Genomic DNA, 17120 nt, shown 5'->3' on the forward strand with positions numbered 1-17120 from the left:
GTTACTCACTGTTGGGCCTTTGGCACCAGGCGTACCATCAGTTCCCACTGCACCCTAAAAGATACAGGAAAAGTTCATGAAATATTAAGCCATATCTAGGGTGGTATTCAGATGTCCACCCATCTCGCAAAAGGAGGCAGAAAAATTACCAAAAAGAAAGAAAGGAAAAATAAATCAACCACCATTATATTATAAAAATCACTTTTATGACTAATTAATTCCCTTTTCCACAAAATAGACAAAATTTGCAGAGTTGACAAGCGACATTTTTTTTTTCATGAGTTCTAAACACTCATTCAGAATTGAAAGAGAATATATTAAAATATGTTGCCTTTGTTCAAAAGTTATAAAACATGTCCAGCTTTCAGTGATAATTTTTAAATATACTAGGAACTTACAGGAAGACCTTGAGAGCCAACAGGACCCGGTAGCCCAGTTTCACCTCTTTGCCCCTGAGGACCTTCAGGGCCTCGTGCCCCAGTGGGACCTGCTTCTCCCTAAAGGGGTATGAGGAAAACGTTAATTAAAGAAAACATAAATGTGGTGTGTTTCAAAGCTGACTGCTTATTTGGAGTTTTACATTTTACACCCAATCATTTAAACGAGTCAAGAGCACAAAGTAGTTTCCAGGGGTGTGTGCCTAACTTAGCTTAAGGGATGGACTCACTTCCCGCCACTCTGGATGTGATGAGGCCCACAGCATGCAGAGCAGAGCAACCTGGTCAAGGTCACCTGATAGCCACCCTTGTTTCAACCCAAGATAGGGATTCAGATAGTAAATAAAAATACAGGATGCCTGGTTAAGTTTTAATTCAGATAAACAACAAATGATTTCAGAATAAATTTGTCCCATGCAATATTTGGAACACATGTATCCTAAAAATGCATTCTTTATTTATCTGAAATTCAAACTTAGCTGAGTTTCTGCATTTTATCTAACATATTAGGTACCTAATGTAAATCAAATCGTAGAGGGAATCCCTATTATCCTTCACTGAAATACAAAGAGCTAGACGTGAAAGTTTATTCTTCATCTAGAGAGCCAGAGACCCTGGAAGAATATTACAGGTATGGCAGAATTTTGGCCAAAAACAAACACCAGGGGTGGTGGTCTTTATGTTGGGGGTGGTGGTAGGACAGGGAAACAATTTCTGAAACAGTTTTGTGAGGTATCTGACTTTATTAACGAGTTTTCAGTAGCCAACAGCTACTAGAAAAACCCAGGAGGAGAGGGAAGTATCCAGAGTGAACTACTGTATAAACTATGATGGCTAGTGAAGTCTTAACTAGAGGCCACAGTAGGAGCAGAAACCACTTCCTGCTAAGTGAGAGTCCTGGGCATTGTGAGTATTCTTTCTTGAATTCTCTAGCCAGAGCTCGGTGTGAGGGTGGAGAGTCTCACAGAGAGAGAGAGGGAAGGGATTTTGCCTATTTTGATTGAGGTACACAGGGAGGTTGGGCCCTCCAAGGTCAGAGTCAGTGGCAGCAGACTTAGGACTTCAGGGAGCAGATCAGGTACAGAGGGGAACTGAAGAAGGTCCTACTCGGCTGAGCTCACAGTGAGTTCTCAGTTAACGCAGGGACTGGTTAGTGAACCAACGGAGGGCACCATTTTGAAATAAAGCAGCCACACCCCTGTGGCACAGAATTTAAAGTCAGCGTTAGAGAGAGCCGAAGAATAATTTGACTTGATGACTCTCACATTTCAGAGAACACTTGAAATGTCAACTAGAGATTTTGTTTGTTTGTTTGTTTGTTTCGAAGTTCAAATCCAATCTGAGTGGCCCCACTAACAAGAAGCGTGGGCCTGTACTGAGGGTATCCTCTGCCTCAGGCACTATGCTAAGGGTTTGCATATTTTCTCACTTAATCTTCAATAAAATTCCTTGAGAAAACAAGATTTAGAGAGGTGAGGTGACTGGCCATGGTTATTTTTGTACAGCAGAATCTTGTGAGCAAATCCCTTCTTCGAGATGAAGAAAATTATTGCCAAAGAAAAACCGGGTGTGAGAAAAATCAAACGTATTGTGTTGTTCAAAGTTTGAAGGTAGTGTTCTGAGTTTATTCACTAATTTAGCTAATATAATCTTAATAACCTCCCACTGTAATCTATGGATTTATCATCCAAAGTGTTGAGAGAAAGAACAAGTTGTGACTCACTACAAATGTAAATCATCCCAGCAGAATACTTCAATCCATTCCCACATGGACAGCCAAATAGCCTCCCCACACGTTCCATTAATGATTGTGTAAGTTGGGGGGTGGAGGTGGGAAGAAGGGGGGCAGAAGTGGAGGCTAATATTGTGTGGCCTTTTGACCACCTCTGATTTATTTTACTCTCCTATTGTTTAGAACATTCTGCCACTTATTACTGCCAGGCACTGTATCCAAGAATGGAGTTCCAATTCAGATTAAACTCTTATTCCTCACAGCCGTTACAACTGTCTGGTGTTAGAGTCCTATTGCAACAGATTCTTTGATACTACAAGTGTATGACTATAAGTAATTCTCTTTTAATTACTTATTATATAAAAATATCATTTTTTTCATTTTCTTTTTTTTTTCCCCTACCATAATGGACATTGAGAATACGCTAGGCTCTTTTCCTTAGTTAAGAGCGACTTCCACACTCTTCAATGAAAGAAATGACATTCTTTACTTTGGGATTCAGGTACTTAAGTAATTCATGTCATCAAGAGCTAAATATAGTAACATCTTACCTTCATCCCAGGATTTCCTGGAAAACCAGAGGAACCAGATATCCCAAGAGGACCCTATTAAAAGAAACCAGAAAAGTGATTAGACATGTATTTTAATTAACATGAAATCTTTTATTCTGTACTTTGACATATAAGAATAATCCACTTAGTACTTTAAAATCACAAAGATAATAATATAATTTTATCATAAGAACCTTACAACATTGATATGAAATTGTGCTAAAAGACATGTCCAGTGGTATTAAACATAACAGAATTTCCTAGTTGTAGCATACGAGAGTCAGTCACAAACACAAATTGTTTGAAACAATTGCTTCTAGAGAAATTACTTTCTTTGTGTTAACCAAGTAATAAGGATAGTTTTTAGAAAGTTACACATTGTACCAAAATCTAGGACTTCACTTTATAAAAATGATGATTAAGAATCATCTGGATATTTTGGAGTGATTTTTTTCAGGCTAATAAAGAGTGAATATGTGTCACTATACTACATTTGGGAAGGCATGAATAGAGTCTAAACCACTGATTTAAAGGAAATGAGTGTAAGAGGAATTTCATTCTAGGTTATCCTGATTCTTCTTTGAGGACTGTATTTTAAATCCATCAGTTTTGCATTAATAACAGCCCTATTAAATTACACTTATTTTTCCTCCCATAGTTTGTTTCCTTTTTGTGAGTCACAAGGGAGAAAAGATCTTAAGGGCAAGTAATTTCAAATCCGATTTACCCTCCTAGTACTGAATATTTCCCTGAGCTCATCGTGTTTTTCACTTATCCATTGTACAGACCATGCTGTATTCTTGTTCTTTTTGTATACTCATCTTTCAAGACTAAGCTTAAAAGTTGTACCTCTTTAAGTCTTTCTTGACATCTTTGTCTCACTACTGGTGTCAGTACAGGTAGGTTCCCATACTTCAGGTTGCTTTCCCTATTACAGCAGTTAGCAATAGCATTATGCTACAATATCAATTGATACATCTCTCTTCTTTGATAGGGCAGGTTTCAAAGACAAGTACTATGTGTTTATTGCCTTTCTGTTCCAAGCACCTGGGACACAGTAGGTGCTTTGTAAATGGTAATGAATGTACAAATGGAAGAATGAATGAATAAATGAATGAATGAATATGAAAGTAATACACTCACCATTGGCCCAGGTTTTCCAGGCATACCATGTGCACCTCGTTGTCCCTAATTAGGAGAAGAGGCAAGATAACAGTGCATTTTCTACAGTATTTGTTGACAATTCATTTACGTTATAAAAATTTCTATGTTAAAAATTGGAGAATGAATATTAAGGTTAACTGACAACTTTACCTAGGTTAATAGCAATAAAAATACACATTTATACAACATGGGTAAAGTAGCAATATGCACATCTATCCTTACAGCAATAAGAAAGAAAAATCAAGACTGGAAATATAAACTGATTCAAATGATTCTTTTTACTTGAACGTGTCACCTTCTATCAAATGAGCTCAAAGACAATGCAACTTTGAACACCAGGCTCTCCTTAATAGCCAGAATAACCCAGAGGAAGGAATGCGCTCCATGTAAAACAAAAACCTAAAGCACATGTGCACACACATGTACACACACACACACACACACACAAAGGAAATTAAGTAGTAGTGAATGCTGTGGGTGTCACCCAGATCCCCCTTCAGCACAGAAGTAATCATTCTACCACTGCTGGAAGTGTTGTAAGCTGTGATGGCTCACAGTTGAGACCCTCACCACAAATTGCTGAAAGGAGTTAGCTATCCCAAGGTTATGCCCTTCCATGGTCAGTGCAGTGGAACAAAGGATTAGCCCCCATTCAAAACAGTCCGAAGAGCCATCCCAGCTCCACTGTTCCCATGGAATGGAAGACTTATGAAGACTGAGGTCTCTGTTGCAAATGTAACACAGTTTAATTTCTCCCTGTGGCAAATCCTGTTTATTTTATTAATTTCTTCATAGGTGTAGTTTCTTTCTTTTTTTAAAAAATAAATTTATTTATTTATTTATTTTTGGCTGCGTTGGGCCTTCATTGCTGCGAGCGGGGGCTATTCTTTGTTGTGGTGCACGGGCTTCTCATGGTGGTGGCTTCTCCTGTTGCAGAGCATGGGCTCTAGGTGTACGGGTTTCAGTAGTTGTGGCTCGTGGCTCTAAAGAGCAGGCTCAGTAGCTGTGGTGCACGGGCTTAGATGCTCTGCGGCATGTGAGATCTTCCCAGACGAGGGCTTGAACCCATGTCCTCTGCATTGGCAGATGGATTCTTTTTTCTTTTTTGAATTTTATTTTATTTATTTATTTTTACAGAAGATTCTTATTAGTCATCAATTTTATACACATCAGTGTATACATGTCAATTCCAATTGCCAAATTCATCCCACCCCCACCCCCCGCCACTTTCCCCCCTTGGTGTCCATACATTTGTTCTCTACAACTGTGTCTCAATTTCTGCCCTGCAAACCGGTTCATCTGTACCATTTTTCTAGGTTCCACATATATGCGTTAATATACAATATTTGTTTTTCTCTTTCTGACTTACTTCACTCTGAATGACAGTCTCTAGATCCATCCACGTCTCAACAAATGACCCAATTTCATTCCTTTTTATGGCTGAGTAATATTCCATTGTATATATGTACCACAACTTTATCCATTCGTCTGTCAATGGGCATTTAGGTTGCTTCCATGACCTGGCTATTGTAAATAGTGCTGCAATGAACGTTGGGGTGCATGTGTATTTTTGAATTATGGTTTTCTCTGGGTATATGCCCAGTAGTGGGATTGCTGGATCATATGGTAATTCTATTTTTGGTTTTTTAAGGAACCTCCATACTGTTCTCCATAGTGCTGTATCAATTTACATTCTCACCAACAGTGCAAGAGGGTTCCCCTTTCTCCACACCCTCTCCAGCATTTGTTGTTTGTAGATTTTCTGATGATGCCCATTCTAACTGGTGTGAGGTGATACCTCATTGTAGTTTTGATTTGCATTTCTCTAATAATTAGTGATGTTGAGCAGCTTTTCATGTGCTTCTTGGCCATCTGTATGTCTTCTTTGGAGAAATGTCTATTTAGGTCTTCTGCCCATGTTTGGATTGGGTTGTTTGTTTTTTTGATATTGAGCTGCATGAGCTGTTTATATATTTTGCAGATTAATCCTTTGTCTGTTGATTCATTTGCAAATATCTTCTCCCATTCTGAGGGTTGTCTTTTCGTCTTGTTTATGGTTTCCTTTGCTGTGCAAAAGCTTTGAAGTTTCATTAGGTCCCATTTGTTTATTTTTGTTTTTATTTACATTACTCTAGGAGGTGGATCAAAAAAGATCTTGCTGTGATTTATGTCAAAGAGTGTTCTTCCTACGTTTTCCTCTAAGAGTTTTATAGTGTCTGGTCTTACATTTAGGTCTCTAATCCATTTTGAGTTTATTTTTGTGTATGGTGTTAGGGAGTGTTCTAATTTCATTCTTTTGCAGGTAGCAGTCCAGTTTCCCAGCACCACTTATTGAAGAGACTGTCTTTTCTCCATTGTATATCCTTGCCTCCTTTGTTATAGATTAGCTGACCATAGGTGTGTGGGTTTATCTCTGGGCTTTCTATCTTCTTCCATTGATCTATGTTTCCGTTTTTGTGCCAGTACCATATTGTCTTGATTACCGTAGCTTTGTAGTATAGTCTGAAGGCAGGGCGTCTGATTCCTATAGCTCCACTTTTTTCCCTCAAGACTGCTTTGGTTATTTGGGGTCTTTTGTGTCTCCATACAAATTTTAAGATTTTTTGTTCTAGTTCTGTAAAGAATGCCATTGGTAATGTGATAGGGATTGCATTGAATCTGTAGATTGCTTTGGATAGTATAGTCATTTTCACAATATTGATTCTTCTAATCCAAGAACATGGTATATCTCTTCATCTGTTGGTATCATCTTGAATTTCCTTCATCAGTGTCTTATAGTTTTCTGCATACAGGTCTTTTGTCTCCCTAGGTAGGTTTATTCCTAGGTATTTTATTCTTTTTGTTGAAATGGTAAATGGGAGTGTTTCCTTAATTTCTCTTTCAGATTTCTCATCATTAGTATATATGAATGCAAGAGATTTCTGTGCATTAATTTTGTATCCTGCAACTTTACCAAATTCATTGATTAGCTCTAGTAGTTTTCTGGTGGCATCTTTAGGATTCTCTGTGTATAGTATCATGTCATCTGCAAACAGTGGCAGTTTTACTGTTCTTTTCCAATTTGGATTCCTTTTATTTCTTTTTCTTCTCTGATTGCCATGGCTAGGACTTCCTAAACTATGTTGAATAATAGTGGTGAGAGTGGACATCCTTGTCTTGTTCCTGATCTTAGAGGAAATACTCCCAGTTTTTCACCATTGAGAATGATGTTTGCTGTGGGTTTGTCGTATATGGCCTTTATTATGTTGAGGTAGATTCCCTCTATGCCCACTTTCTGGAGAGTTTTTATCATAAATAGGTGTTGAATTTTGTCAAAAGCTTTTTCTGCATCTATTGAGATGATCATATGGTTTTTCTTCTTCAATTTGTTAATATGGTGTATCACATTGATTGATTTGCGTATATTGAAGAATCCTTGCATCCCTGGGATAAATCCCACTTGATCATGGTGTATGATCCTTTTAATGTGCTGTTGGATTCTGTTTGCTAGTATTTTGTTGAGGACTTTTGCGTCTATATTCTTCAGTGATATTGGTCTGTAATTTTCTTTTTTTGTAGTATCTTTGTCTGGTTTTGGTATCAGGGTGATGGTGGCCTCATAGAATAGGTTTGGGATTGTTCCTTCCTCTGCAATTTTTTGGAAGAGTTTGAGAAGGATGGGTGTTAGCTCTTCTCTCAATGTTTGATAGAATTCACCTGTGAAGCCATCTGGTCCTGGACTTTGTTGGTTGGAAGATTTTTAATCACAGTTTCAATTTCATTACTTGTGATTGGTCCGTTCACATTTTCTATTTCTTCCTGATGCAGTCTTGGAAGGTTATACCTTTCTAAGAATTTGTCCATTTCTTCCAGGTTGTCCATATTATTGGCATAGAGTTGCTTGTAGTAGTCTCTTAGGATGCTTTGTATTTCTGCAGTGTCTGTTGTAACTTCTCCTTTTTCATTTTTAATTTTATTGATTTGAGTCCTCTCTCTCTTTTTCTTGATGAGTCTCGCTAATGGTTTATCAATTTTGTTTATCTTCTCAAAGAACCAGCTTTTAGTTTTATTGATCTTTGCTATTGTTTTCTTTGTTTCTATTTCATTTATTTCTGCTCTGATCTTTATGATTTCTTTCCTTCTGCTAGCTTTGGGTTTTGTTTTTTCTTCTTTCTCTAGTTCCTTTAGGCGTAAGGATAGATTGTTTATTTGAGATTTTTCTTGTTTCTTGAGGTAGGCTTGTATAGCTATAAACTTCCCTCTTAGAACTGCTTTTGCTGCATCCCATAGGTTTTGGATCGTCGTGTTTTCATTGCCATTTGTCTCTAGGTATTTTTTGATTCCCTCTTTGATTTCTTCAGTGATCTCTTGGTTATTTAGTAACGTATTGTTTTTCCCCCATGTGTTTGTGTTTTTCACGTTTTTATCCCTGTAATTCATTTGTAATCTCATAGTGTTGTGGTCAGAAAAGATGTTTGGTATGATTTTAATTTTCTAAAATTTACTGAGGCTTGATTTGTGACCTAAGATGCGATCTATCCTGGAGACTGTTCCGTGTGCACTTGAGAAGAAAGTGTAATCTGCTGTTTTTGGATGGAATGTCCTATAAATATCAATTAAATCTATCTTGTCTATTGTGTCACTTAAAGGTTCTGTTTCCTTATTTATTTTCATTTTGGATGATCTGTCCATTGGTGTAAGTGAGGTGTTAAAGTTCCCTACTATTATTGTGTTACTGTCGATTTCCTCTTTTATAGTTCTTAGCAGCTGCCTTATGTATTGAGGTGCTCCTATGTTGGGTGCATATATATTTATAATTGTTATATCTTATTCTTGGATTGATCCCTTGATTATTATGTAGTATCCTTCCTTGTCTCTTGTAACATTCTTTATTTTAAATAGGTGTACAATTTTATCTGATATGAGTATTGCTACTCCAGCTTTCTTTTGATTTCCATTTGCATGGAATATCTTTTTCCGTCCCCTCACTTTCAGTCTGTATGTGTCCCTAGGTCTGAAGTGGGTCTCTTGTAGACAGCATATATATGGGTCTTGTTTTTTGTATCCATTCAGCAAGCCTGTGTCTTTTGGTTGGAGCATTTAATCCATTCACGTTTAAGGTAATTATCGATATGTATGTTCCTACGACCATTTTCTTAATTGTTTTGGGTTTGTGTTTGTAGGTCCTTTTCTTCTCTTGTGTTTCCCACTTAGAGAAGTTCCTTTAGCATTTGTTGTAGAGCTGGTTTGGTGGTGCTGAATTCTCTTAGCTTTTGCTTGTCTGTAAAGCTTTTGATTTCTCCATAGAATCTGAATGAGATCCTTGCTGGGTAGAGTAATCTTGGTTGTAGCTTCTTCCCTTTCATCACTTTAAGTATATCATGCCACTCCCTTCTGGCTTGTAGAGTTTCTGCTGAGAAATCAGCTGTTTACCTCATGGGAGTTCCCTTGTATGTTATTTGTCATTTTTCCCTTGCTGCTTTCAATAATTTTTCTTTGTCTTTAATTTTTGCCAATTTGATTACTATGTGTCTTGGCATGTTTCTCCTTGGGTTTGTCCTCTATGGGACTCTCTGCACTTCCTGGACTTGGGTGGCTATTTCCCTTCCCATGTTAGGGAAGTTTTCTACTATAATCTCTTCAAATATTTTCTCGGGTCCTTTGTCTCTCTCTTCTCCTTCTGGGACCCCTAAAATGCAAATGGTGTTGCGTTTAATGTTGTCGCAGAGGTCTCTTAGGCTGTCTTCATTTCTTTTCATTCTTTTTTCTTTATTCTGTTCGGCAGCAGTGAATTCCAGCATTCTGTCTTCCAGGTCACTTATCCGTTCTTCTGCCTCAGTTATTGTGCTATTGATTCCTTCTAGTGTAGTTTTCATTTCAGTTATTGTATTGTTCATCTCTGTTTGTTTGTTCTTTAATTCTTCTAGGTCTTTGTTAAACATTTCTTGCATCCTCTCGATCTTTGCCTCCATTCTTCTTCCGAGGTCCTGGATCATCTTCACTATCATTATTCTGAATTCTTTTTCTGGAAGGTTGCCTATCTCTACTTCATTTAGTTGTTTTTCTGGGGTTTTATCTTGTTCCTTCATCTGGTACATAGCCCTCTGCCTTTTCATCTTCTCTATCTTTCTGTGAATGTGGTTTTTGTTCCACAGGCTGCAGGATTATAGTTCTTCTTGCTTTTTCTGCCTGCCCTCTTGGCAGGCGGATTCTTAACCACTGCACCGCCAGGGAAGTCCCATAGGGTGTAGTTTCTGAGAGCACTCAGAAAACAAATTTCCTGCACACAAGTCTGCTTTAATGCCATTTCCTTGGAAAATTGACCCGTATATCATTGGTGCCAGAGGTAGTCAAGAAAGCCTATGCTAAAATGGAGTTTTTAAGCTGGATTCCTCCCTGGCCAGCTGGCGATAGATAGGGTATGGATTTCTCTTGGCATGCTGTAGTGATGCAGTAGTAAATATTGTCTCCAGTAGTGAACTCAGATAGGGTACAAGTGTAAGGGAATGGGCTATGGGTGCAATAGCTCAGGCATTTGAGAAGGTTTAGGGGATGTAACAATTACAAAGTTAATGGAACTGCATGGGTCTTGTCAAGTGAATCCATTGGAGAAAGATGCTGAAAGGCTGATGGTAATTAATCATCAATATAAATCTTCTTAGCAGCATTTAAAAATATTGGCATCTTCTACAACCAGAGGGAAGAAAAAGTTGAAGATTAAGCCCAGGACTTTATGATAAAGGTTTAAGTGCTCTTGAGAAGGTTGAATTCTAAAATGTGGAAAGTCTGCTATGCCATGGTCAGGGCCCTTGATTGGAGGGAATGGGACCTTGAAATTTGGCATTGGGATATCTTAAGAACTTTGAAATCTCAAATACCCTGAAGCCTCTGGGCCTACAGACGTGGTCCTTCCCACCATTAACAGCTTATACTTCTCTCTTGCTTAAAGATGAAACAAAGGCCTCTACTTTACCAGACAACATATGCCACCACCACCACCACCACCACCACCTGCTCCTCCCCCGGCCACCAGACCAACAACTAGCATCAAGTCACAAAATAACTGCATTGAGGAAATGCTGTTTCTGATAAAAGAGTGAAGAGACTATACACCAAAAAATCTATAAGTCCTATACATCATGTAGAGGCAGAATCCAAGAAAGAATGTATGGGACTAGGTCCTGAAGGTACTGGATCAAGAGGGACAGGATATAAAGCTGGAGAATTTTAATGATTTGGAAGCACTCTCCCATAATACATATTTAACACCCTGATAAAGACCCTGGGAAATGTTGTTAACAGGGACAATAGTGCTTAGAAACTTGGAAATAGCAATGGCACACACTAAGTGAAGTAGAAATGCTGGAACTGCCTGGGCAGATGGTAGAATAAAGCACAGAGAAGTGAACACAGTAGATTGGATATAATATGTACGGCTGGATAAGGCAATAGCTGACTATATTCTACAATATTCTCTACATTTCCAGAGGATACGCTGCCTGTAAGTGATTAAGAATGGCCTAGTGAGAGGGTCTCACTTCTCCTGAATCAAGGCCCTGACTTTGGTACCACTGAGAAGCACTAAGGTGGTTGTCTTCTATGGGATAATAGTAGGGGATGCTATAAACCTGGGAATTTTAATTATAATGGGGATGATAGGATATCAAAATAACAGAGGCCAGATGGCAGTCCTTAATTGTCAAAAGAAAAGTGGGTGAAATATAATGAACTGCAAGTTTGAAATATTAGCAAGTACAGCCTGACTTTCAGAGAGCTGTGATGAGAATGAACAAAATCACGCCCCCCTCCAGGTTCAAGGTAGATGGACAGACAGCAAGAGAATTTCTCAATCTGTACAATTAAAATCAATCAAGAGAAGATGATCAGGAGACTCTAATCTTTAAAAGGGTTTATTCATACTACTTACCTTTTAGGATTGTGATGAACAAGAGATAAAGATATTTAGAAGAATGCTTGGCAGATAATAAGTGCTTGATAAATATTACCTGTTATTATAATGTGATTACTATTCCAAAGTCTATGGTTCTCCATGCTGCTAAATGTTTTTATTATTTCTTAAATTCTGTATTAAAATAAGTAGGCAACAAATGTACTTTGGTTATGTAAGATGTTAACTTTAACAGAAGGTAGGTATAGGGTACAAGGGTACATGGGAACTCTCTTCTATTTTTGCAACTTTTTTGTAAACCTAAATTTGTTTCAAAATAAAAAGTATAAAAATTACAAAGTAGGCAACCAGTATGTCATTCTCATTTAAAACGCATATTCAGTAAAGCATTTGAGAGAGTTGAAATACACATACTTACAGGAGCACCCTGTGGCCCAAGTCTCCCTCTCTCTCCTGGCATTCCTCTTGGGCCCTGCAGATGAGAGAGAAACATCTCTTGAAACATCTTACTTGAATTTCTAGGGTAGTTTGATTTCACTACTCAAATCAATCAAGACTCATTATAATTGACCTAAATAGATTTCACTTAACCTAGCTTTAATGGCCTAAATCTACAATAATCCTGATTTGATCACTGGGTACTGAAAAAGAATAAGGGCATTCAACAAATAAGAAAAACAATGTAACGCAGGAAGCCTTTTCTATTTGAAGGGGTAATTCTTATAGTGTGCTTGCCTTTCAGCTGATAATAAAGGATTATTTCACCAGCTAACATATGTTCTCTAGGTCTTTTTTTTTTTTTCATTTAAACATTCTCTTAGAATAATCTAAAAAAGCAAAGAATTAAATTGATACGTACCATTGGACCCATGGCACCCATTGGACCAGTAGGGCCAGCTTCACCCTAAAGCAAAAATGAGATCATAGTACAATATGAGAAACCTTCAATTGATATTCATATCATTCTGTTCCATGTGTGTGTTATTTTAAAGGTTTATTTTTCAAAGTGAGCATTTGAAAGGTATACTTCCAATGAAGGACCTCAAAATTCTGCTGTAACACCTTTTCTCAAAATACAATGGAAATTTAGTTTCTACAGAAATAAGTCTAAAATAAAACTGGGGATTTAAGCAAGACTGATAGAACTATCACACCTAGTCACATTAATTAGAATTAAAAAACTAATTATTTGTCTATGTCTGATAATACTTTAGGTCAAGTAAAATTTTACAAAGCTAAAATTGACTGTAATATTCCTTTAAGATCTCTTATAGGAAGCTTAGAAATGACAAATTTAAAGCCAAATGCTTTTTCACATATGTATTTCATCATACTTTCTACTAAAAAGTCATCTGCACTTCCTGAATGTTCTCTTTCCCTCTAGAAGCATAAATAAATTTGGGAAAGAAATGATGGCCAAGAGGCCCTAGAATTAGAAGGGTACTAAATAATGGGACTAATGAACCATCTAAACCTCTCAGATATTTTTAAAGAAGAAAAAAGAGTAAATGTGTTTTAGAGGGTAGATTCATAGTGCATCTTTATATAAAGATAACAGCCATCCTACATTGGTAGAAACCCAGTGCCATGGTGGCTGTTCTTGGTGGCAAAATTAAGTCATGTTGTGTACCCTGCTAAATCTATTGCCACTCATCCATGAAAGATTATATTTATCTATTAAATTTATCTACTTAACTATTCATTTTTTATACTCCTCTTTCATCCAGAACTATTTAACGTGGTCCTGAAAAAAATTTTAGACTTGAAGCAGAACAGAAATGCTATAGTGGGGTTGTATTGAGATACTATACAATTACCTTGGAACCGATTGCTCCAAGTTCACCTTTAGGGCCTTCAAGACCTTTGTGTCCCTGAGGAGAAAAATATAAATTTGTATTTTACTGCTTTTTTGAGCCTCAGAAATGTAAAAGAAGAACCAAAAAAAGCTCACAGAAAGTACCTTATGAAAACGGATCTCAGATTTACAGTTGTTACTCAAAATGTTTCCAAATTCTCAACCTTTTTTGAAAGTCTATTCAAAGAAAATTAAAGTAGGGTTTCCCTCTTTAAATAACGTTTTCAATGTGCAATGTTCTCACCTTTCAAATTTTTGTGACTTCATAGAAATTTATTTTATAGCAACAAATAAAAAACCTATGGTGGCCTTAGAGAAAACAAATAATTATAGAATTTATATAGTTATAAAATATGGTTTATATCCAGGAGTGATGTTCAAAATATTTAATAACTAGTATAGGAGCAAGCATTCTAATTATAAGCTCAACCACTCAAAACAGAGGCCAGTCAATGTACACTGAGTGAATATCAACCATGCTTTCAGATAGATAGATATGTAATTTCTACATATGTATGTAACATAATAGTTACATATTAATTATCCTGAGTTATAAAGAGAGAAGCATTCTATAGACTTCCATGTCTGAGTTGGGCTGAGTTGGCTAGGCACCCCCTGTGATCTAGTGCACTTTTTAGTATTGTGTCATTTATTCCACTATATAGTAATTGCCTGTTTTCTTAACTGAATCTCATTAGCCTGAAGCTGAGAGTCATGGACATTTCTCATTTATCACTGTTTTTTCTTTTATAGCACAGTATTCATAGTATTCGCAGTATTACATAGTAAGAACTCAAAATACATTTGTTTATAGAATCAAATGAAATGTAAAAAAAAGCATTGTGATTTTGGTAACTGCAGATGACTACTACAACCACAGCCAGTTAAGGGCAATTGACAAATGGAATTGTAAAGATTTTGAAGGTAATGCTCCCCAGACCCTACTCTATAAGCCACAGTATCTAAAAGGATTACAGAGGATTGAACTTACTCGGTGACCCTTCAGGCCTGGAAGACCAGGAGCCCCAGGAAATCCTCGAGCTCCCTGTTGAGGGTAAAAAAAAAAAACAGATAAGGCATTTCAGAGTCATTAACTGCATAATACACTTTTTTTTCCAAAAAATATCTGGTACATAGTTTTTCACTAACAAACCTAAGGAAAAAAAGGAGAAGTATATTTTTACCTGTCAAAATACATCTAGGTGATCAAAAATTAACAAGGCAAATGGAAACATGTCTTACACAGAGACACGGATTAATGTCAGGTATTGATTTGATGACATTTTTAAATTTTCAAATTATATCACTGTATTATAATTAATAAAGAATAAACAACAAGAAAATAAACCTGAGTCAACCTGCTCAGTGTCTGAATCAAGTAGCTCAAGGTACAGGAAAAAAAATCCGAAGAACTTAAGGAAAACTATGTTTTCCCGCCTTTATATCGTGTTTTATTTGTGGTAGAAGAATAAATGTATGTGTAGCAAACCAATATGATTTATTTTTTCTGAACTTCTAAGTATTAGCAGCAGAATATGATTAGAAAGATTATACTAAAATGTGATCAGAAATTTTTTTAAATAAAATGTTCAGGAGAAGCTTGTGGATTTGTGATTGTTTAAAAAACTGAGAAAATGAAATATCCAACAGAAAAGAAAGTCAAGAAATACGAAGAGAATGGGTTGGTTCCTTGACTCAGTTTCTTCATTTCTGTTAATTCTATGCATCCTTCACCTAAGCATATCAAATAAAAGAAAAATAGAAATCAAACACTAAATAAAATCCAAACGGCATGACTATTTTGAAATGATGCTTGAAACTTTTTCCTCATACCCTCTTAAAATAGATAACGACCCAGTGACTTAATTATTCACTTATTCTGGTTGACTACATTAATTAGGTTTTGAACTGAATGCTATTAATACTGCCACCAGTAGACTGAGCACCTTGATAGCACAGACTGATGCTATCAAATATTATCAATTATTATTATTAATCTGCATATCCCTGGCACTTAGCCTTATGCCTTAGTAGTGGGCATTCAAGAATAAGCATTGAATAAACAACTGAATGAAGAAATGGTTTAACATTCATCATCTTTTTCATCTTCTTGACATTCATAGTGCTTTTCCTAAATCTTTCTTAAGGAACTTCTCTTGTACTAGCACAATCTAACAAGCAAAAGCCTTCTGTTCTGTATTATCATAGACTTAACTTAAAGTTAATTGAATGAATAAATAACTCAATAAATGAAATTTGTATGATAAAAGCAAAGCAATAATTCCTCTGTGACCTCTTCCAGGGAAAATGTTTCTGTAGTGTTTTCTAGGGGGTTATCATAGTAAGGGCACATCAAACCATGCTCTCTGAAAAAATAAAGTTCCACTAATTCTTCTGTTTACACAGCCTGACTTAGGAATTCGTTCACTTCAAAAACTCCCTTTAAGTTTTTCCACTGGAATGCTCCCCTTTACTGAGATTCGTCTCCCCTCCATCCTGAGCAGAAACTCAGTATACATCCATCTAAGCCTATAGGGGAATTACTGAGCTATGTTATTTCAAATAATTAGTTAACTTTTGAGTTTTTGTGGTCTGCAAGGGAATTCTCATATGATTACATATCTTTAATATAACAAGAAAATAAACCAGATGTACTAGTGCTCATAAAATTTTTCTCATTCTGCTGACCCAAGACTGTCATCACACCCCAATCACACATTGTTGCATTGCACTCACAGAGTGCATCTGTGACGTGTTGGCAGGGCACGTTTCCTCCCCGTGGAGGGTCTACGCTGTGAATAGGTGCAAGACTGTAGCAGGGCAGGAGGTTCAAGCCTGGATTGGCTCACGTGGACATCTGTGCTAATGACTAAACCACATGTCTTTGTCTGCATGGACTTTTCAGGCTGATGGGGGAGGAAAGGAAAGAGAGAGCGGGGAGCTGGGGAACTGGTTTTGTGTTTGAAACAAAATAATCCTTACAGCGTTGTAAATTCCCTTAAAAGATCAGCATTTATTTGTTTAAAAAAATCCTAGCATTGAACCTCATCAATTTTCAGAAAGTAAAGGGAGAATAATTCAGTATTGTTGGATGTATTGGGTGGTAGACACATTAGGATATTATCGGAAATATAATAAGTAGGAGGCCAAATCAGTTTAGGGGATTTTGGACAAGGAAAAAGTTTAAGAGCAGGAATGTTAGAACATTTTTGCTTGCTTATCATTTTCTAAATTTCCCCATTGCCTGTGTAGTGCATCCTAGGGGAGGGCCTATCAAAGTAATATGAGTGAAGAAAGAAAGGTGGGGTCAGAGTGTGGCCAAGTGGCCCAGGTCTTGAATTCTGGTGGAACCAGTTGCCAGGAACTTCTCCCTGTAGTAAGCCAAGCGGGAAGAAAATAGCTGTATTAGGAGAGCTGGTGATCAGTACACCTTGTCATAAGATTTTAGGGGCCAGAACATCAATCAAGAATTTCAGTCAACAACAGGGTTTGG

At 37.0% G+C, this 17120-nt stretch overlaps 1 protein-coding gene across 2 annotated transcripts in view; it reads right to left on the bottom strand.

Moving 5' to 3' along the window:
• COL5A2 (collagen type V alpha 2 chain) overlaps nucleotides 1-17120 on the bottom strand; it is a 361901-nt gene that overhangs the window by 34963 nt on the left and 309818 nt on the right. For both annotated transcript variants that reach the window (XM_061185762.1, XM_061185753.1), the window contains 8 exons: nucleotides 14619-14672; nucleotides 13590-13643; nucleotides 12632-12676; nucleotides 12191-12244; nucleotides 3864-3908; nucleotides 2721-2774; nucleotides 399-497; nucleotides 10-54 (listed from right to left, as the gene is read on the bottom strand). In XM_061185762.1, the coding sequence (XP_061041745.1) occupies nucleotides 10-54; nucleotides 399-497; nucleotides 2721-2774; nucleotides 3864-3908; nucleotides 12191-12244; nucleotides 12632-12676; nucleotides 13590-13643; nucleotides 14619-14672 (450 nt within the window). The remainder of the gene's footprint in view (nucleotides 1-9; nucleotides 55-398; nucleotides 498-2720; nucleotides 2775-3863; nucleotides 3909-12190; nucleotides 12245-12631; nucleotides 12677-13589; nucleotides 13644-14618; nucleotides 14673-17120) is intronic.

Source organism: Eubalaena glacialis, chromosome 1, assembly GCF_028564815.1.
Source record: "Eubalaena glacialis isolate mEubGla1 chromosome 1, mEubGla1.1.hap2.+ XY, whole genome shotgun sequence".
In the NCBI taxonomy this organism is placed as follows: Eukaryota; Metazoa; Chordata; class Mammalia; order Artiodactyla; family Balaenidae; genus Eubalaena; species Eubalaena glacialis.